The following is a 21998-nucleotide window of genomic DNA, read 5'->3' as shown; positions in this document are numbered from 1 at the left end:
CTTTCACCTGCCTATCAAGGCCAAGTATCAAAAGCACCAACTTCAGGAAGCCCTCCCTTGGGTCCAGACAGCCCTAAGCCTGGTCCCCTCCGGCCCCTGGAGTGAGGGTCAGACAAAATCAAGGAAATCAAATCTTCAATGTATGGAAAAATCAGTGCTGACGCGAGGCCAAAGGTCACCGGACCAGGTGAAAGGTCAGCCAATATATGATGAGGGGCTGGCAGGCGGCAGCCCCCAGGGTCAGGTAGAGCTGGAAGCGCTGCCGGGGAGCCGGGACCCCCATGCTGTCGGGGCCCAGGACCGCTGTCCGCAGAGAGCGCACCTGGAAGAGAGGGGTGCTGAGGTCGGGCCAGGAGGGGAAGGTGGTCCCTACTGTGACCCCAGGCCAGGGGGAGAGGGGTCATGTGACTCACAATGAAGTACATGAGCGCCACTGAGGTCCAGGCCAGGGCCACGTAGTAGCCGTCACTGCCGAACAGCAGCCCGGTGAGCACGCTCAGGATCATCCTGTTGGTGGGCAGTGAGGCGGCGAGGGTGGGCAACACCCCAAGGGTCCAGCCAAGACCCCCTACCCACTGCCCCCACATGGGGGACCCAGAGTGCCCCAGGGGGAGGCCCAGGACTCGGCTCGGGGTGCTAGATCTGGAGTCCCTTCGCTCTCAGGGACACTCCTAGCACATCCCCAACCTCTAAAGGCCCCTTTACAGAGAAGAAGCTGGAGGCCGAGGAAGAGGCAGTGACATCCGCGGGGCCCCAGGTGAAGCTTGCAGGCAGGCCCAGACCCCAGGCCCCCCCAAGCACCCCCGCCAGCCCGCCCCACCCAACCCTTGTGCTCACCCCACGTATTTGTAGCCGCTGTAGGCCAGCAGGTGGAAGGTGCTGAGGTCACTGCGCACGGTGCCCAGATAGAGGCCGAGGAGCAGAGCCAGCACCTCCATCACCACCCACACCAGCGCCGTGCTCGCACACAGGCCCAGCACCTCTGGGGAGAACCTGTGGCCATGGGGGCAGCGCAGGCGTTCAGAACCGGCCACCCTGGGGTGGGGGTGAGGGGAGGGGGGCGGGGATGGGGGAGGGCAGTCGGGATGGGGGTTGAGGGTGGCACGGACCTTTTCTGAATGCCCAGTGCCATCCCGGCCAGGAGCACGTAGGTGATGAAGGCCATTGCTGCCAAGAGCCAGAAAGATGCCATCAGTCTGGCTTCCTCGACGAGAGGCCCCCTCTCTTGAATGAGGAAGTCAAGGCCACCAACACTGCCTACCCTTTTCCCCGCACTCTTCCTTCCCTGCCTATCCCAGCACGCCCCACTTCCGCACTCAGCTCCCCGCTGCCCAGCCTGAATGTTTTACCCAGTGCAGCTTCCCCCCTCCCGCCATGTAAATGTCCCCTGATCCTGTTCCCAGGTCCACCAAGTCACGTCTTCCCTGACCCCATGCTCGGTAACACATCAGTTTCCTTGCTGTTCTTAGAACCTTCATAGTGGGACAAGGCCGCTCCTTGTTCTAGAACAACAGGCAGGGGCCAAAGCGATTTCGGGCAAGACTGTAGGAGCAACATGCATGTTTGGTGGACACCCCAGTCTGTCCCTGGGTGCTCCTCATTGCTGGCTGTGGCTGCGGCCACCCTGCTGATGTGTCGTTTTCACAGCACTCAGAGCCAGTGACAGGTGGATTTTAAGCAGTTTTAACTCGTCAATCCTTTCCCCTTTGAAGTACAGAGAGGGCGCAGTCTCTGGAATCAGGAAACCAGCCTCCCCAACCATAAGTTGGGGGGCCTCACAGATATTCAAGTCTCTCTGCACTTCAGCTTCACCATGTAAAATGGGCATGCCACTTCCAGCCTTACCCCATGGCTAAGAAGTAAATAAATGAAGGAGGGAAGAAGCTTTGTCACTCCGTGACACCTGGGCTGGCCCCCCGCCCATTCACCCCTCCTTCAGATGCTCAGCGTGTCCAGTCTGGGCTTAGCCTTGAGCAGGCACCTGGGCAGAGAAGAGTCCAATGCACAGTGAGCCAACCAAGGCACGGTGTGGGTAGCCTGACAACTGCCATATGTGGACAGGAAGTTGTGGGAACCCAGAAGGGGCAATCTGATCAGAGGATCAGGGACGGCTTCCTGGAGGAGGAGATATCTAAGTAGGCCTTGGAGGAGGAGGTGATGAAAATCACAGCTCATCTTTACCACATGCTTTCTATGTGCCATGTACTCCACTGAGCACAAGTCATCTCACAGAACCTTCTCAATGGTCTTTTGTGATAGGGGCTGAATTATTCCCATTTTACGGAAGAGGCAAAGTAATCAGCCCAAAGTGTCCCAGCCGGAAGGTGTGGGGTCAGGTTCTAAAGCCAGGGCTCCAGGCTGGGGAAGAACACGGTCCAAGTCAAGAGAGAGAAAGGGTGCCAAAGGGCAGAAACCCCTTTCACCCTACCCTCTCTACCTGATGTCTAGGGACTGCCACACACACACACACACACACACACACACACACACAGACACAGATACCAAGAACAGATGCTGAATCAACAGACGCGCCTCAACCTGTTCTCCTCGAGCCCGGGTCAGAGACTCACTGGGAATATACAGGTCGGGAGCATTGAGGTCCTGCCGTGGGGGCAGAGGCACATCACGGCTGTACTGCACTTCCCAATTCTGGCAGTGGCAGCAGCGGCAGGGTTGGGAGGAAGAGACAAGAAAAGAGAGAAGGGGGTTGAAGTCTGGGGGTCAGACTGAGCAGCGGCAGGGGGACAAGGGGGCCTGTCAGTTCACCTGGCAGGCAGCTCACCTGGTGTGTGTAGGGGAAGACCAGTAGCCCTAGCTTCTTGGCCACATAGGCTGTGTCCACGGCGAAAAAGTACTTGAGTTTGTTCACAGACACAAAACGGTGCAGCTGGGAGGGGAGAGAGGAGGCTGTGGGCAAGCTGCACCCTGAGTCTCAGAGTGCTCCTCCACGTGGTCCTTCCCTCAGGGCTGCTGGGAGCATAGGGAAGGGTCCTGTAATGTCCCAGCCCTGGCCAGAAATTCTGCCACCCTTGCCCTGGGGGGTGGCCACACCTCCTTGTGCACCATATCCTTCCCATGGGATGCGATGGAGCTGCCATAGGCCATAGCCACGTTGGCCATTGGGTCCCCCAGCAAGTGATTGACATTGAAGGCCACATCGGCTCCTGGGGCTGGGTACCCTCCTGGCTGGCCGGAGTAACCTCCGCTGGTGTCATCGAAGAGGGGAGGGGGATCTGGAGCTGTCCGGGCCCTGTACTTGGAGCCTGCAGGGTTGGAGTGGATAGGAATACCAAGCATGAGCCCAAAGCACCACCACTGCTCCAGGCCCCGCAGTCCTGTATGGGTCCTGGGGCACCAAGTAATCAGTGAAGGGAAGCCTGGCTGGGAGAGGGGTAGCTGACCCAGGATGAACTCTGATAGGGGATCCTCTGGGAGAGGTGCCAGAAAGAGCCAGAGAAGCACGTGAAAGGGGTTGCCCACCTGGGGCTCCTGGGGACCTTCTCAAGGGAAGTGATCTCCGAACCAAGTCATGGAGAGTGAGTAGAACTTTGCTAGTTGAGTTGGTGAAGATAATCGGGGGAGCATTCCCACATGAGCAAAAGTGGGGAAGGCGTCGACTGGGTATTCGGGAGCCCTAGGCAGAGGTCGGGGACCCCGCTAGAGGCATGACAGGGAAAAGACGTTCTGGGAGGGAACACCGTTGGTGCCCAGGTCGGACATGGGGATCCCATCTGTGCTGTCACCACTCTGATCTCATGATTGGGCCGAGAGGGCGAAGTCCGGGACGCGCTGCAGAGTCGCGGGGCAGGAACCCGAAAGACAGCCGCCGCCCCTCTCCCTCTGGGTGAGCGGGCCGCGCCCCGCCCGCCCCGTGCCCCACGCACCGTGGGCTCCGTAGCCCGAGTGATAAGCCATGGCCACGACGCTCGCTCTCCCCGAGGGCCCGCCGCGCTACGTCGTGGGTGCGACTACTAATGAGGCAGCTGCTGGGTTACCAAGACACAGGCCGAGTTTCCCCGGCAGCCGGACACGTCCCGGGGCTGGCTGACTGCGGCGGCCATGTCCACGACGTCATCCGCCGCCACCTGCCATTGGCTCTTCGGCTGTGCCGGCTCGTCCCTCCCCTCTCCCCAATTGGCTACTGGGCTCTCCCTCGCCGAAGCGGATTCGCAGGAGACAACTTCCGGGTACGGATAGGCGGAGCGTCTCGAGGAGCTCTTGGATTGGATACTAGGTTTGCGACCTAGTCGGAGCAGCCAATAGAGAACCTAAAATAGGAGGCGGGGCGGAGAATTACTTCCCCGCCTGCGCGGTGGAGCGCTTGACGCTCGCCTTGCCACGACTACATCTGGCGGAGGGACCCGACCTCTGCTCGCGGGACGCACTTCGGCAGGGAATGGGGCGGTCGGGTTCTGACCGAGCCCCGCCCCTCAGGGCTCCTGCCCCGCCTTCTCCCCCGTTCCCCGCCGTCCCTCCAGTCCTGGCGCGGAGCCCTGGCAGGCCGGGTGGGGGTGGGGGTGGGGGTGGGGGTGGGGGGTGGGGCTGGGGGGAGGTGGGGCTGGGCAGCGACCGCGCGTCGGAGCCAGCCCCGGGACGCTGGCTCCTCCTCCCGCCTCCCACCCCGCCTGCCCGCGCGGGTGCTGTCCGAGGTCCGGTGCTGAAATGCCCTCCCGCTTCCGTCGCCATGGGCCCGGGCTCTCCACATGCTCCTCCACGCACACACACCCATTGCTTAGATCGAAAAACTGAGACCCAGAAGATCCGAAATCCCAGAGAGTGGTCCTGCACTGGGCCTGTTTCGTCGACTTTCCCGTGGTCCAGGCGATTTGGAGGGCGGAGGTGTGCCCATCCCTTCCTGAAGCTCTGTCGAACCTCCTGAGTCATCACCGGTCCGGCAGTCTTCTCGAAGGGATGTCCCCAAGCCAGCCGAACCTTCCTCGTGGTACTGGGGCCCCTTTTCTCCATCCACGTTCTGATCACCCCTGACTCTTCCAGGGGCAGACCTCGGGCTTCCCTCCTCACAGACTTTCAGTACCGCCTTCTAAAAAATATGATCAGGTCCTCTGCGACCTGCCTCTGACCAGCTACCCTGTGTCCAGTTACACCAGGTGACCTTCCTGCTCCATGAACTCAGTCCACAGGTGTAGTCGCAGAGCCTTTGCCCAGAAGTCCCCTCCATCTGGGATGCCCTTTCCCTCATGTCCATTGCCCAAAGTCTAGTGATTATTTAAGAATCAAACCAGATTATGCCTTGCAGAGGGACTCAGGGAAGAGAGGCCTGACCTGGCTGCAAGTGGGGAGTGGTGCCTGAGTTCTAAGTCTCCTCTAGCTGTGCCGGCTTGTCCTGGATTAAGTCCCATGAGAGCAGGGCCCATGGTATTCTCTACTCCCACCCTTGTCTTCCCACTGCTAAGGGCACCTAATAAGCACTCGTATCTAATAAGTAAATAAATGGGTGAGACCCTGGACCGGTCCTTCCCTTTCTCTACATCTCAGCTACCTCACCTTTAAATAGGGAGACGTGATGAACCAGATGGTCTTTGAGGTACCCTTTGCCAAAAAATACCCACCCAGCACTGCAGTTCCCTATGTCCCACCCATTGATCACCTAGCTTAGGGGCAAAGCCCACACTAAGGGCCAGCTGTGAGGGTCTGAGGCCCCTGAGTGCCAGGGAAGTGGCACGGGGGCCACAGGAACCTCTTCAGCTTGCAGGATGCATCCCATTTTCCTGCACTGCGTGATGTACTGTGAATTGAATCCAACACCTCTCCATCCCCATTTCTCAGACGGGAAAACTGAGGTTGGGGATGGAGAGTGCTGCCCGAGGTCACACTGCCAGTGTTCCCCGTGTCCTGGCATTAGCGTGCCTGCCCCAGCTAATGAGGCTCATCACGCCTTTCTGGGGGGCTGCAACTGCCTCCTTCAACAGGTGAGGCTTCCGGGGTGCAGGTCTGGGTGGGCTTAGCCCTGGGCCTACTCCTCGTAGTGGGGACAGGGATCCCGCCGGGGGACCAACCACCCACTCACCTTGCAGGTCCACCCGGCTCATTTCACAGCCGCGGAAAACTCAGGCCCCTGGGGAGCAAGGACTCGCCCAAGGTCGCAAGAGCGAGCGCGGCGGGAGGGAAACCCAGGCGTCCGGCCGCCCAGGCCGGGCTTGCGGGGTGTTGAGGGGGGAGGCCGGGGGGCGGGGAGCGCGCGTGGTGCCAGGCGCTGCGGGCAGCGCCGCGGGGGCGGGGTCAGCGGAGGGCGGGGCGCCGGGCCCCGCTGCTGCCCGCGCCGCCGCCGCCGCGCTCGGGCTCGAGCTCCACGCACTCCCTCCGCGGCCGCCGAGCCGAGCGGCTGCCCCCCGGGGCCGCGCCGCAGCCCTCCGCGCGCCCCCCTATCATGCCCGGGGCCCGGGCCGGGGTCGCCGAAGCAGCCTGGACACCATGCCCGAGGGCGGCGGCGGCGACGGCGACGGCGGGGAGGTGCCCGCGCTCATCCCGGACGGCGAGCCGCTGCGGGAAGAGGTACCCGCGCTGGGTGGCAGGGGTGGGGGTGTCCCCCGGGGCCGGGGCTGGAGCGGGGTGGAGGGGGCAGGGGGAGGGGCGGACCTGGGAGAGGGGACGAGGAGGGGAGCCCCCTAACCCCTAGAGCCAATGACGTCATTGGGGTAGTCCTGCGTCCCGCGAGGGGGTCCCGCGGCCTAGGGGTCCGCGGGGGGCGCTTAGGGGTGGGGCGGCTGGGCACGTTTGCGGGGAACGCCTCCCCACCCCCGGCGCCCCCTCAAGCAGCCTCGTCTGTCCGGTGACGTCAGCGCCTGGCCCCCGCGTCCCCGTTCCGCAGCAGCGGGGGGTGCTGCCCCTCACCTCCCGGCCGCGGGGTCGGGTCCCCAGCCCGGCCTGGCCAGCTCACGAGGTGTCCGGGGCGGCGCCTGCAATGCAGCAGCAGTAGCGAGGGCGGGGGTGGGGGGGGTGTTGGGGGGCGGCAGAAGGGAGGGGAGGCAGCCGTGGTCCCTGTGCTTCCTCTCGACACCCCCTCCTCTCCCTCCCCCTCCCCCTCCGAGGCCCCCCTGGAATGGCTCCTCTGAGGCCCTGGCCCAGGAAGGGGATCTGCAGGGGTGGGGGGCCCTGAGTGTTACAAGGGGGGTGCTAGAGCGCTGTATGTGAATATGGCTTGTCTGTGTGTGTGTGTTGTGTGAGCTTGGGGATGTGGGTGTGCTCTCACACTCTATATGGGACCTGTGGTCAGGGCAGGGTCTGGGGGGTCCCTTGGCCTGGGTGGACTGGGCGTATGTGTGTGCATGTGCAAACAGCCCCTGGTGCGCGGCTCTCCACCGCTGAGTCTGGAGTGTGGGTGCCACTTTGCAGTGGGTGGAGTGTGTGTGTGTGTGTGTGTGTGTGGTCAGGACAGGGTGTGCTGTGTCTCTGGGCTTTGGTGCATGTGTAACGTGGGTGTGCCTGGGTGCGTCCACCTGTGGGGTGTGCGAGTGTGCACTTGCACGTCATGCCGTGGGTGTAAGGTCTGTGCCCTGTGTACAGGTGGGATCTAGGGTCTGGGCACACGAGCTGTGCGTCCAGTTGTGGTGGGTGGGTCCAAGTGTCTGGCAGGCGCCGTGCATCTGTAGTGCATGAACCCCAGGTGGAGTGGGGGGAGAGGCTGGCGGCTGGGGGCAGGGGAGGTGGCAGCTTAATTCCGCCTCTGCTTGTTTCCACCAGACCCCGGCCTCTACTCCCCCAGCCCCATCCCGCCTTTACCTTTCCCTGCCCACTCCCTCCCCAGCCTCTTCTCTCTCTATAGGCACCTGGGGATGAGGTGCCCTGTGCCAGGAAGGGTGTGCTTAGGGGCTGGGGAGTGGCCCCAGCAGCTGTCAGTCCCGCCCCACCTCCCTCAGCCCTTCATCTGCTCCCCAGCCCCCCAACCCCCCCAAAAACACAACCTCCCCCGTTCCCAGCTCTTCCTTTTTCTCACTTACTTAAAAGCCTCTCCTGAGTCTCCTGCTGTCCCTAGTGGAACACAGGGACCAGAGGGAGTCGCAGGGGAATGGCATTAATATGTGTCCCCCACCCCGGCCAGACCACGTGTTGAGGTCTCCACCCTTGTCATCTTGGTGAACCCTCAGAACAGCCCCAGGTCACAGGTGAGGAGATTCAGGTCCAGAGAGGACAAGGGGCCTGCCCAAGTCCGCCAGTGACGGGTGGAGCCAGCACCTGCCCAGCCTTCTGACCCCGGCCAGCCCGGCCTCCCACTCGACAAGGATCGGGAATCAAGGCCCAGAGAGGGCAGGGATGTGCCCAAGACCACACAGCAAGTCTGGGACTAGAACTCAGATTTCTGAGCAGCCAGTGGGGTGGAGGGTGGGGGTTAGGGAGTGGCTTCCCTGACTTGGCAGGCATGAGCTGGGCGGCCTCGGTGACCTGGGCAGTGGAAAGGGGGACAGGGTGCTGGGGACAGATGGGCCTGGGTCTGAATCCTGCACCTCTGCCAGAGTTGGAGCCATGAGGCCTGGAGCAAGTTGCTCGATCCCTCCATGAAGCTGGGCTCCTGGTGCCACCTCCCTCGCCTCCCCCCCACCCTGTCCTGACACCCGCCTCCCCTCTCTCGGCCCACCCTACAGCAGCGGCCCCTGAAACAGTCCCTGGGAAGCTCCCTGTGCCGCGAGTCGCACTGGAAGTGCCTGCTGCTCACGCTGCTCATCCACGCGTGCGGCGCCGTGGTGGCCTGGTGTCGCCTGGCCACGGTGCCCCGGCTGGCCCTGGGGCCGGAGGCCGCCGTGGCCCGGGGGGCCGGGGGCCCGCCCCCCACCTACCCGGCCAGCCCCTGCTCCGACGGCTACCTGTACATCCCGCTGGCCTTCGTCTCCCTCCTCTACCTCCTCTACCTGGCCGAGTGCTGGCACTGCCACGCGCGCTCGTGCCAGGCGCCGCGCACCGACGCCGGCACCGTGCTGGCCCTGATCGGGCGGCTGCAGCGGGCGCCGCCGTGCGTGTGGTGGAAGGCCACCAGCTACCACTACGTGCGCCGCACCCGCCAGATCACCCGCTACCGCAACGGCGACGCCTACACCACCACGCAGGTCTACCACGAGCGCGCCGACAGCCGCACGGCCCGCGGCGAGTTCGACTACTCGGCGCACGGCGTCCGCGACGTGTCCAAGGAGCTGGTGGGCCTGGCGGGCCACGCGGCCACGCGCCTGCGCTTCACCAAGTGCTTCAGCTTCGGCAGCGCCGAGGCCGAGGCCGCGTACCTCAGCCAGCGCGCGCGCTTCTTCAGCGCCAACGAGGGCCTGGACGACTACCTGGAGGCGCGCGAGGGGCTGCTCCTGAAGGACGTGGACTTCCAGGAGTCGCTGCTGGTGTTCGCCGACCCCCGCAGCCCGCCGTGGTACGCGCGGGCCTGGGTCTTCTGGCTGGTGTCGGCCGCCACGCTGTCGTGGCCGCTGCGGGTGGTGGCGGCCTGCGGCACGGCGCATGTGCACTACCAGGTGGAGAAGCTGTTCGGCGCCGGCGCGTCCCCGGCCGGGGGGCCCCCCGGCGGCCCGGCGCTGTCGCGCGTGGCCACTGTGGACTTCACCGAGCTCGAGTGGCACATCTGCTCCAACCGCCAGCTGGTGCCCAGCTACTCGGAGGCCGTGGTCATGGGCGCCGGCTCCGGGGCCTACCTCCGCGGCTGCCGGCGCTGCCGCCGCTCGCTCAGCAGCACGTCGCTGCCCCCGGCCCGGCCCGCCGGGCCCCGCCTGCCCTTCAGCCGCAGCCGCCTGTCGCTGGGCGCCGGGGGCCGGGCCACGCCGGGGGTCTTCCGCAGCCTGAGCGGGGGCCCGCTGGGGCGCCACGGGGAGGACACCGAGCCCCTGGAGAGCCCGCCCTGCTACGAGGACGCCCTGTACTTCCCGGTGCTCATTGTCCACGGCGACGGCGGCTGCCAGGGGGACGGGCAGGGGGCGCTCTGAGGCCACCTCCCCGCCGCCGCCGCCGCCGCCGCGCCCCCCGCCCCGCGCCCGGGTCCCCAGGCTGGCCCCCTGCCCACCAAGGGAAGCCGGACTCTCGTGCTGGGGAGGGGGACGTGGAGGCGGGGGCTCCTAACGCAGACTGCAATGCAGTGACCCGTAGTCATTTGGGGGGCGGGGAGGGTGGACGTCACCTAGGTTGAATCTCCGAACTGTCCCCAGCATGGCTTGCCTCACCCCCGGCCCCCACCCCGGGGTTCCTTCCCCTGTGACCACAGATGACCTGGCATGGAGGCCTTTCATGCCAGGCCGGGAAGCCTGGGGTAGGGAAGGAGGCCTGGGGACAGTTGTTGCCTGCAGCAGAGGGCTGCCCTGCGCTCTTCCCTGCCGTGGTTGAGGGGGCACTGAGAACCTTCCAGAAACCAGAAGCACAAACTAGTGGTTGGGGAGCCAGGGCGGGCCCAGCTGGGCGGGCCTCCCTGAAGCTCAAGAGCCTCCCACTGCCCCCCTCCCTTCCCCATCCTTCCCACCCCAGGCCCCGCCCTTCCTGTCCTCTCCTGGGGCAGATACCCTCCCCAACACCCCCACCCCCACCCCTGCAGGGAGCCTGGTTCTGAGAGCACAGCCTCGCCCCCCTCCACTGTCTCCTCCAGTGCCCATGCACCCCCACCCTCCACCCCCGACATCCAGCTTCGCCTACAACCTGGGGTTCCATTTTAGGGCCCCACCGCAGTCTGCACAGCCCTTGGTCTCCGCTCCTACTCCTCCCATCCCCGAAGTCCACCGGCGCCTCCTAGGTCAGCCATGCACAATACCCGCCGGCTTTGTCTTCCCCTCGCTGCCCTGGACTTCTGCGCATTTTGCCTCCCCAGTGAGCCCTGGGACCCAGGCCATAGGGCATCTGAGGGGCCCCCGGCCTCGGCCCGGCCTCCTGGACGATGCTTCGATGCCCCGTGCTCCTCCACCGAGACCCCTGCGTCTCCCGTCCCTGGGGCCTGGGAGCACAGCCCCTCCCCCTGAGAGGAGGGAGTCGGCCCTTCCCTTACCACCGGGGCTGCTACCCCCTCTCAGGGGCCAGTGCGGGAGGGAAGAGGTGGAGAAGATGCAGATCCAAATAAAAGGTATGATATGGAAGCTCTCGTGGCTGAGTGGTGGGCCCAAGACGGCCACAGGGAGTGGCCCTGGATCAGTGGCAGGGTGCTGGTTTCCGGGAGGGGGTGCAGGCTGGGCTGCAGCCTTTCAGGAGCAGGGTGAGCTGAGGGGGAAATCTCCTGGCCCACCCGGGACCTCTGAGCCAGCCTGAACGGGGACCAGCCGAGTCCACTCCCAACTCCCGTATCTGGGCTGGGGTCACTTCTAAGGCATTGTCCCTCGGCTCGGTGGGGGATGCTGGTGGCAGGGCTGAGGGATGGCGCCTGGTCCCCAAAGTTGGGGGAGAAGGGGGGCTGTGGGTGTTAGCATGAGTTCAGTTCCCCAGATGGCTATTGGTGGGACCTGTCTAAGGTCCAGGCCCTGAGGATACAAAGCTGGGGACACCCGGCCCCCAAAATAAGTCAGGCTGGTGTGGGGAGCTGAAGACAGAAGACAAGGACAAAGGGAGAGTTTCCTGGAAGTGGCTTCTTCACACGTGCCCCTGCACGGGCAGGCGTGGCTGGAATCCAGCCTGGGCACCCCTCCCTGAGCCCGGAGAAAGGACACGCTTCTCTAATTTGCACGAAGACTCCAGAAGGTCTAGTGGTGGTCCCGAAGTGTGCTGGGGATGGGCAGGACAAATCGCTCAGGGGGGTGGGGACTGCCAGGACAGAGGCCGAGAGGCAAGCAGGGGGATCAGAACACTAAGTAGCAAAGGGTCACGGGAGGGTTGTTGGAGGCCTGCAATGCCAGCCTCCAGAATTTGTCTTTAAACTGTGGCAAACTGGAGCCACGGAAGGCACTTGACTCTGGTGGTGATAAAATCAGGGCTGCATGTTCAGAGATTGAGCAAAAGTTCAGCTGCCTGCTGGCCACGTGGGGAAGATGGGGCTAGAGACCAGAGCTTTCTCTACTCAGCAGCCCACCGCCTAACTTCTTTGGGAGTAAAGTTAACTCTTTGCTCAGAAGCAACTGAAGTGGAAAACCCCAAGGTGCCCTGGCATTCGAGAAGGCCATAGTGGGCTGGGAAGTCTAATGTGCCAGCTGCACCTTCTTGTCAAGGAGAAGATTTCCCTCTTCCATCATCCTGCCCGCTGACCACTATCCATTCTCCTCCCCTCCTCATTAAAAGAACCCCATTTTTACTTAAGATGGCACTGAGCCCAGCTGAAAGACAACCTTTCCGGCCTCCCTTGCACAAATTGTGTGATCATGTGACTTAATTCTAGGATATGAGATGTAAGCAGAAGGTGTTGGAAAGGACTTCTTAAAACAGAAACAATAATATTGGTGAAGGTCATTTTTGCTTTCTCTGCTTCATCCTGCATTTAGCCTGGAATGAGGATGTGATAGTTGGAGCTCCAGCAGCTATCATAGAACAAGAGGTGACCTTGGACCAGACCAATGCTAAGTGTCAATATTAGGCAAGGGTATATGGGTTTTGGGGCTTTTATCTTTAGAGCAATGAAAATGTTTTAAAATTTAAAAAAAGAGATGGCCTTGAGAATAGCAGACGATGCTGAGGATAACAGAGCGACAAGATATAAGACTGTGGGCCTGTGATGACACCGTGGGCGCTTCCATTTCATCCCTGCATCACCTACCTCCAGACTCGGATGAGACAGAGAAACTTCCAGTTTATTTAAGCCACATTCTTATCTCTATTATTAGTCACCTGTATTAATTCTCTGTTGTGGCATAACAAATGACTCCAAAACTCAGTGGCTTAAAATAACAATAAAAAACTATCATCTTTTTTTGGTTTCCGAGAGTCACAAATTCAGACAGGGCACCACGGGGATGGTTTCCCTTTGCTCCATGATGTCAGGGGTCTCTGCTGGGAGACCCGGAAGCCGACACTAGTATCATCTCAAGGCCGATTGATATGTCTGCCAGTTGTTGGCTGGGGGCCTGCCTGGGACTGTTTTCTGGAACATCCGTGCATGGCCTCAGTGTGGGCTCAGGCCACCTCCTCGCATCTAATCTGGTGGCCGAATTCCAAGGGCAGGTGCACTGGGGGTGGGGGTGGTGCAGGCATCAGTTCTGCCTTATCCTTTTGTTCAATGCTACAATGGGCAGGGAACAGTATACCCCACCTCTCAATAAAGAAGCGCATGTGGGGGAAGAGCTATTTGAGTGACTGTTTTCAAAACCCAGTCAGCCCCTGCACGAGATGCCCCTCCTGACTGATCAGTCTCTACGGCGGGGGTGGGGGGTGGGGTGTCTGTGAAATGAACACTGACCTTTTCACTGGGCTGGTTTGAAGGAGAAGGAGGGTGGCAGGTCAGGCGTGGGCCCCCTGCAGGGGCAGAGTGAGCTACCCAGGCCATGTATTGGGGCCTTCAGGCCCGTGGGAGATTAAATACGAGCACAGGTACTTGCAGTTTCTCCCTTCAAGAGGTAGAGTGTGTCCCCTGCTCTTTAAATCTGGGCTGAACTTGTGACCACTAGAATGTGGCGGAAGTGAGGCTTGCAACTTCCACCTTTGCTGTGTCTCGGAATGCCGAGGCCATGGTGGAAGACACCCAGGCTCTGGAGAGATGAGAGCCACGAAGGAGAGAGCAGATGTCCCTGGTCAAGAGCCAGTACCAGCTCCCAGACGTGGGAGAGAAGCTACTCTGGATGTTCCAGCCCCACGCTTGACTGTCGCTGCCAGAGTGAACCCAGGAAAGACTAGCAGATGAACCATCTTGCTAAGCCCAGCCCAAATTGCTGACCTACAGAATGGTGAGAGAGAAGAAATCCTTGTTGTTTTAAGTCACGAAGTTTGAGGACAGTTTGTTACGTACAAGAGACAGCTGATGCAGTGCCCTCGACCCACGTCCATCTCCTCATGTCAGGCCCTTGGTTGCTCCGATTCACATTCTCGTATCTACTGGAGTCAGCCTCAATCCAGAACGTTCTACTCTAAACCGTTCTCAGAAGGATATTCTACTCTAAACCATCCCCGAGGAATGGGGCAGAGGCTTGCTCCAAAATCCCAGAGGCCTCTGCCTCTGCCCTCTGATTGAAGCCTGACATGGGCTGCACACCATGGCTATAGCCTGGCCCCTGATTCCCAACCCCCGACACTACCACTCTCTCTGTCTTTTCCTTCTGGGTCACTGGTACCACCAGCTGCTCGAGCTAAACACCTGCATGGCAGTCTTAGGGTTTTTTTGCGTGTGTTTTGTTTGGTTTTTTGACTTTTATTATGCACAATTTCAAATATCACAAAAGTGGAGAGATCATACTCAGCTCCCAGCTCCAAAACAACCACTCACTCATGGCCACTCTTGTCTCACCCACCCTTACCCCCAGCCCCACCTGTCTCTACGCAACTGGGTTATTTTGCGAAAATAGCTAGAAGTCATATAATTTCATCCATGAATATCTCCCTTATGCCCTGTGATAGTTAGATTCAGGTGTCAACTTGGCTGGGTGAAGTTGCCTAGTTCTGTTGCTGTGGACATGAGCCAATGGTACGTGAACCTCATGTGTTGCTGATTACATCTGCAGTCGGCTAGGAGGAGTGTCTGCTGCAATGGATGATATTTGACTTAATTGGCTGGTGCTTAAATGAGAGAGCACAATGTAACACAGCCCAAGCAGCTCAGCATACCTCATCTCAGCACTCGCAGCTCAGCCCAGGCCTTTGGAGATGCAGAGAGGAATCACCCCAGGGAAAGATGTTGGAACCCAGAGGCCTGGAGAGAAGGCCAGCAGAGATCACCCTGTGCCTTCCCACGTAAGAAAGAACCTTAGTTGAAAGTTAGCTGCCTTTCCTCTGAAGAATTATATGTTAATTAATAAATCCCCTTTTATTGAAAGCCAATCCATCTCTGGTGTGTTGCATACTGACAGCTAGCAAACTAGAATATGCCCCTCATGAAATCTGCCACCCAGGAGTTGAGTTCATATCCAGCAATCTATCTAAGCAGGCTCTAGCTCTTGTCCACTCCAGTGCCAACAACTCACTCAGGCCCTGCCGTGTAGCTGCCCCCCACCCTGAGTGACAGCTTCAGTCTCCACCAGGCCTCCTCCCCCTGTTTATCCCCTCTTAGCCACACAGAGCCATCTCAAAACCTAAACCAAATCACATCCACACATCACTCAAAACATGCCAGCCTGAGCCCTCAGTCTTGGGGTTTGTTTATATGAAACTTATCCCTGCAAAGGACAGGCCAAGACTACTTAAAATTAGGCCTGAGTCACCCCCAGAGAACCTCTTTTGTGGCTCAGAAGTGGCCTCTCTCTCTCTCTCAGCCAGCACCACAAGCAAACTCACTGCCCTCCCCCTGTCTACGTGGGACATGACTCCCAGGGGTGTGGATCTCCCTGGCAACGTGGGACAGAAATCCTAGAACGAGCTGGAACTCAGTATCAAGGGATTGAAAAAACCTTCTCAACTGAAAGGGGGAAGAGAGAAATGAGACAAAATAAAGTGTCAGTGACTGAGAGATTTCAAACAGAGTCGAAAGGTTATCCTGGAGATTATTCTTACACATTATATAGATATCCCCTTTTTAGTTTAAGGTGTAATGGAGAGGCTGGAGGGAAGTACCTGAAACTGTAGAGCTGTGTTCCAGTGGCTGTGTTTCTTTTTTTTTTTAATTAATTTTTAAATTTTAGAAAAATCTATAACAAACAAACAAATATTCTTAACATATGATCATTCCATTCTACATATATAATCAATAATTCACAATATCATCACATAGTTGCATATTCATCATCATGGTCATTTCTTAGAACATTTGCATCAATTCAGAAAAAGCAATAAAAAGAAAACAGAAAAAAATTCATACATACCATACCCCTCACCCCTCCCTTTCATTGATCACTAGCATTTCAATCTACTAAATTTATTTTAACATTTGTTCCCCCTATTATTTATTTTTATTCCATATGTTTTACTCATCTGTGGATAAGGTAGATAAAAGGAGCATCAGACACAAGGTTTTCACAATCACACGATTACATTGTGAAAGCTGTATCATTATACAATCATCTTCAAGAAACATGGCTACTGGAACACAGCTCTACATTTTCAGGCAGTTCCCTCCAGCCTCTCCATTACATCTTAAATAACAAGGTGATATCTATTTAATGCATAAGAATAACCTCCAGGATAACCTCTCGACTCTGTTTGGAATCTCTCAGCCATTGACACTTTACTTTGTCTCATTTCTCTCTTCCCCCTTTTGGTTGAGAAGATTTTCTCAATCCCTTGATCCTGAGTCTCAGCTCATTCTAGGGTTTTTCTCAATTCCTTGATGCTGAGTCTTAGCTCATTCTAGGATTTCTGTCCCACGTTGCCAGGAAGGTCCACACCCCTGGGATTCATGTCCCACGTAGACAAGGGGAGGGTGGTGAGTTTGTTTGTCATGTTGGCTGGAGAGAGAGGCCACATCTGAGCAACAAAAGAAGTTCTCTTGGGGGTGACTCTTAGGCCCTATTTTAAGTAGGCTTAACTTATCCTTTGTGGGGTTGAGTTTCATATGAATGAACCCCAAGATTGGGGACTCAGCCTATAGCTTTGGTTGTGCCCATTGCTTGTGAGAATATCAAGAATTCAACTTGGGAAAGTTGAATTTTCTCCCTTTCTCACCATTCCCCAAAGGGAACTTTGCAAATACTTTTTTATTCACCGTTCAAATCACTCTGGGATTCATTGGGGCATCACTTCTGAACAAACCAACAAAATCTCATGTCCTATTCAAGGTTCCATGTACTTATGGTGTTCAATTAAGCTATCTACATAAGTTATATTAGGAAATGCACTAGTCAAAATATAAATCTTGTACCAAATAAACATTTTTTGCTTTAGTCTCACACATGCGGTAAAATTTTTAAATATTAATTACCATCTATTTTTAGCACCCTGCAGCAATGACATTCCTTTGTTCTTCCTCACGCAAAAACATTTTTTAAATTTGTACGTTTAGTCACTATCATTTACACTCTAGGCAATCCTAGAGAAAAAGCAATGATTTTTAACATACACTTCAACAAGTAGTTGCAGAACAGATCCAAGAGTTTGTCATGGGCCACCATTCCACCATCTCAGATTTTTCCTTCTGGCTGCTCCAAAACACTGGAGGCTAGAAGGAATGTTAATGTAGTGATTCCGCAGTCATACTCATTTGTTAAATCCTATTTTCTCTGTTATACCTCCTCCTCCTTTGATCCTTCTCCCAATCTATAGGGATCTTTGGGCAATGCTCGTTCTGACTTTTTCATGTGGAGAAGGGTGTCCATATTAAAGGATAGGGGGATGTAATTAACTGACTGTATTGGAGAGGCCAGTCCCTCTGGATTCCAGGATTTATCTGACCTAGGAATCCTCCAGGAATTATAAGTTCCAGGAAAGCAAACTTAGTGCATGAAACTTTTCATAGAGTCTCAGTTCAAGCCCTAGGTGTTCTTAAGAGTCAACAAGAGTGATGTTGGTTGGGGTTTAGCAAACCATGGCAATTAGCACTATCTAATTGAAGTTTGCTTAGGAGTAGCCTCCAGAAGAGCCTCTTAACTCCATTTGATCTCTCTTAGCTACTGATGCCTTATTTTATTACATTTCTTTCCCCCCTTTTGGTCTGGAAGACATTGCCAATTCCAGGTGCCAGGGCCGGACTCAACCCCAGGAGTCATGCCCCACATTGTCAGGGAGATTTCTACCCCTGGACCTCATGTTCCACATAATGGGGAGGGCAATGATTTTCCTTGCAGAATTGGGCTTAGAGAGAGAGAGAGGTCACATCTGAGCAACAAGAGAGGTTCCCTGAAGCAACTCTTAGGCCTTGTTAGGCCTCTTAAGAAATGTGTCATAGCTCTTTGTCCGCCGGCCTGGCGCACGGCGCCCACGCCCCGCCAGCCAGCCAGCCCGCCCGCCCTCCTCTCCCTCTTTGTCCACCGGCCCGGCGCGCGGCGCCCACGCCCCGCCAGCCAGCCAGCCCGCCCACCCTCCTCTCCCTCTTCCCCCTTCTGCTCCGGCGGCACTCCATCCGCCATCTTATCCTTCCCTTTCTCCTCCTGCTCCGGCGGCTCTCCAACCACCACCGTGCCCTCTTCCGCCTTCACCGGCTCCTCTGCCACCAGCCTCGACAGCCTTGCCACCCTCACCTTTCCTCCTCCAGAACAGCTACTGGGGGAGTGGAGACAATACAGAGCAGCTCCCGGAGCCACGACGGAAATCAAAGGGACGGCGTACCCCATCCTGGAACGGCTGACTGTCTGGGAGAACCAGCTCCGGTGAGATCGCCGAGGGGCGTGGGCTTTCCCGGGCGGGACGGCAAGCGGCCGGAGTCCCTCCCTTCCTCCTTCCCAGGCCAGCTGGCAGAATTGGGCAGGCGGTCCCCTTAGGCCGCGGCGGCTGGCGCCCCCACCACGCGAAGCCCCCTGGACCAACTGAGAGAGTTGGGTCGGAAATCCCCAGACTGCGGAGAACGGTGACCGGGGGGTCCCTTCCAAACACGTGACTCCCCGGTCCGGCTGGGAACAGTGCATTCTCCCAGGCTGCGGCAGCTGGCACCCTCCCGCCATGCTTGGCGCCCCGGGCCGACTAGGAAATTCAGTCGAGCGCTCTCCCGTGCTGCGGAGGCCGGCGACCCTCCCTGCGTTCGGACCCCCGGGCCGGCTAGCACTCTTCCAAGACGCTCCGGCTGCCGAACGTCCCCTACAGCGAGAGTTTTCCAGAGTTAGAGGACCCACAGCAACTTTCACTGGTGGAACCCGTAGACAAACGTGTGCCACGAGCGCCACCTACTGGGCAGGATAAGAAAAACAGAACCCAGAGATTTCACAGAAAAATCTTTCAACCTGTGGGGTCCAACACCCAGGGAAATCTGACTAAATGCCCAGACGCCAGCAGAAGATAACGGATCACGCTCAGAAAATTGAAAATATGGCCCAGTCAAAGGAACAAACCAATAATTCAAATGAGATACAGGAGCTGAAACAACTAATGCTGAATATACAAACAGAAATGGAAAACCTCTTCAAAAACAAAATCGATAAATTGAGGGAGGACATGAAGAAGACATGGGCTGAACAAAAAGAAGAAATAGAAAAACTGAAAAAACAAATCACAGAACTTATGGGAGTGAAGGACAAAGTAGAAAAGATGGAAAAAACAATGGATACCTACAATGATAGATTTAAAGAGACAGAAGATAGAATTAGTGATTTGGAGGATACAACATCTGAATTCCAAAAGGAAACAGAAACTATCCGGAAAAGAATGGAAAAATTTGAACAGCGTATCAGGGAACTCAAGGACAATATGAACCGCACAAATATACGTGTTGTGGGTGTCCCAGAAGGAGAAGAGAAGGGAAAAGGAGGAGAAAAACTAATGGAAGAAATTATCACTGAAAATTTCCCAATTCTTATGAAAGACCTAAAATTACAGATCCAAGAAGTGCAGCGCACCCCAAAGAGATTAGACCCAAATAGGCATTCCCCAAGACACTTATTAGTTAGAATGTCAGAGGTCAAAGAGAAAGAGAGGATCTTGAAAGCAGCGAGAGAGAAGCAATCCATCACATACAAGGGAAACCCAATAAGACTATGTGTAGATTTCTCAGCAGAAACCATGGAAGCTAGAAGACTGGGATGATATATTTAAGTTACTAAAAGAGAAAAACTGCCAACCAAGACTCCTATATCCAGCAAAATTGTCCTTCAAAAATGAGGGAGAAATTAAAACATTCTCAGACAAAAAGTCACTGAGAGAATTTGTGACCAAGAGACCAGCTCTGCAAGAAATACTAAAGGGAGCACTAGAGTCAGATATGAAAAGACAGAAGAGAGAGGTATGGAGAAGAGTGTAGAAAGAAGGAAAACCAGATATGATATATATAATACAAAAGGCAAAATGGTAGAGGAAAATATTATCCAAACAGTAATAACTCTAAATGTTAATGGACTGAATTCCCCAATCAAAAGACATAAACTGGCAGAATGGATTAAAAAACAGGATCCTTCTATATGCTGTCTATAGGAAACACATCTTAGACCCAAAGATAGATATAGGTTGAAAGTGAAAGGTTGGGAAAAGATATTTCATGCAAATAACAACCAGAAAAGAGCAGGAGTGGCTATGCTAATATCCAACAAATTAGACTTCAAATGTAAAACAGTTAAAAGAGACAAAGAAGGACACTATCTACTAATAAAAGGAACAATTAAACAAGAAGACATAAAAATCATAAATATGGGGCGGGCCGCGGTGGCTCAGCGGGCAAGAGTGCTTGCCTGCCGTGCCGGAGGACCCCGGTTCGATTCCCGGCCCCAGCCCATGTAAAGAACAAACGGACAAACAAAATATAATAAAACAAGAAAATGTTTGAAAATGTTTCCCTTTCTTCCTCCCTTCCTTCCTTCTCTGTCTTTCCTTCCCTTCCTCCCTTTCTCTTTAAAAAAAAAAAAAAAAAAAAAAAAAATCATAAATATTTACGCACCGAACCAGAATGCCCCAAAATACGCGAGGAATACACTGCAAACACTGAAAAGGGAAATAGACACATATACCATAATAGTTGGAGACTTCAATTCACCACTCTCATCAATGGACAGAACATCTAGACTGAGGATCAATAAAGAAATAGAGAATTTGAATATTACTATAAATGAGCTAGACTTAACAGACATTTATAGGACATTACATCCCACAAAAGCAGGATACACCTTTTTTTCAAGTGCTCATGGATCATTCTCAAAGATAGACCATATGCTGGGTCACAAAGCAAGTCTTAACAAATTTAAAAAGATTGAAATCATACACAACACTTTCTCGGATCATAAAGGAATGAAGTTGGAAATCAATAATAGGCAGAGTGCCAGAAAATTCACAAATACATGGAGGCTCAACAACACACTCTTAAACAACCAGTGGGTCAAAGAAGAAATTGCAAGAGAAATTAGTAAATACCTAGAGGTGAATGAAAATGAAAACACAACATATCAAAACTTATGGGACGCAGCAAAGGCAGTGCTAAGAGGGAAATTTATTGTCCTAAATGCCTTTATCAGAAAAGAAGAAAAGGCAAAAATGCAGGAATTAACTGTCCACTTGGAAGAACTGGAGAAAGAACAGCAAACTAATCCCAAAGCAAGCAAAAGGAAAGAAATAACAAAGATTAGAACAGAAATAAATGAAATTGAAAACATGAAAACAATAGAGAAAATCAATAAGGCCAGAAGTTGGTTCTATGAGAAAATCAATAAGATTGATGGGCCTTTAGCAAGATTGACAAAAAGAAGAAGAGAGAGGATGCAAATAAATAAGATCAGAAATGGAAGAGGAGACATAACTACTGACCTCACAGAAATAAAGGAGGTAATAACAGGATACTATGAACAACTTTACGCTAATAAATACAACAATTTAGATGAAATGGACGGGTTCCTGGAAAGACATGAACAACCAACTTTGACTCAAGAAGAAATAGATGACCTCAACAAACCAATCACAAGTAAAGAGATTGAATTAGTCATTCAAAAGCTCCCTAAAAAGAAAAGTCCAGGACCAGATGGCTTCACATGTGAATTCTATCAAACATTCCAGAAAGAATTAGTACCAACTCTCTTCAAACTCTTCAAAAAAATCGAAGTGGAGGGAAAACTACCTAATTCATTCTATGAAGCCAACATCACCCTCATACCAAAACCAGGCAAAGATATTACAAAAAAAGAAAACTACAGACCAATCTCTCTAATGAATATAGATGCAAAAATCCTCAACAAAATTCTCGCATATCGAATCCAACAACACATTAAAAGAATTATACATCATGACCAAGTAGGATTCATCCCAGGTATGCAAGGATGGTTCAACATAAGAAAATCAATTAATGTAATACACCACATCAACAAATCAAAGCAGAAAAATCACATGATCATCTCAATTGATGCAGAGAAGGCATTTGACAAGATTCAACATCCTTTCCTGTTGAAAAC

The 21998-nt window shown here is 55.2% G+C and overlaps 2 protein-coding genes across 2 annotated transcripts; one reads left to right on the top strand and one right to left on the bottom strand.

Moving 5' to 3' along the window:
• Positions 1 to 118: 118 nt before the first annotated feature.
• On the bottom strand, positions 119 to 9393 carry YIF1A (Yip1 interacting factor homolog A, membrane trafficking protein). Its single transcript, XM_077115642.1, has 9 exons — positions 9282 to 9393; positions 3885 to 4268; positions 3052 to 3263; positions 2783 to 2887; positions 2571 to 2649; positions 1110 to 1167; positions 838 to 993; positions 414 to 507; positions 119 to 322 (listed from the first exon to the last, which is right to left on the bottom strand). Exons 2-9 carry the CDS (start codon positions 3913 to 3915, stop codon positions 176 to 178), a joined length of 882 nt encoding a protein of 293 aa, XP_076971757.1. The 5' UTR covers positions 3916 to 4268; positions 9282 to 9393; the 3' UTR covers positions 119 to 175.
• On the top strand, positions 6433 to 9932 carry TMEM151A (transmembrane protein 151A). The gene is made up of 2 exons (XM_077115641.1): positions 6433 to 6513; positions 8601 to 9932. The coding sequence occupies exons 1-2, from the start codon at positions 6433 to 6435 to the stop codon at positions 9930 to 9932; spliced, it is 1413 nt and encodes a 470-aa protein (XP_076971756.1).
• Positions 9933 to 21998: the final 12066 nt, after the last annotated feature.

This window comes from Tamandua tetradactyla, chromosome 9, assembly GCF_023851605.1.
Source record: "Tamandua tetradactyla isolate mTamTet1 chromosome 9, mTamTet1.pri, whole genome shotgun sequence".
NCBI lineage: Eukaryota > Metazoa > Chordata > Mammalia > Pilosa > Myrmecophagidae > Tamandua > Tamandua tetradactyla.
This window is presented reverse-complemented; position numbering and strand designations above follow the sequence as displayed.

Coding starts and splice junctions, on each gene's coding strand:
- YIF1A (XM_077115642.1), bottom strand. CDS start 3,915: ATGGCTTATCACTCGGGCTACGGAGCCCACG. Junction 2,888..3,051: donor AGGATATGGTGCACAAGGAG/GTGTGGCCACCC, acceptor CTCCCCTCCCAG/CTGCACCGTTTTGTGTCTGT. Junction 994..1,109: donor GCACTGGGCATTCAGAAAAG/GTCCGTGCCACC, acceptor CCATGGCCACAG/GTTCTCCCCAGAGGTGCTGG.
- TMEM151A (XM_077115641.1), top strand. CDS start 6,433: ATGCCCGAGGGCGGCGGCGGCGACGGCGACGGCGGGGAGGTGCCCGCG. Junction 6,514..8,600: donor GCGAGCCGCTGCGGGAAGAG/GTACCCGCGCTG, acceptor CCCACCCTACAG/CAGCGGCCCCTGAAACAGTC.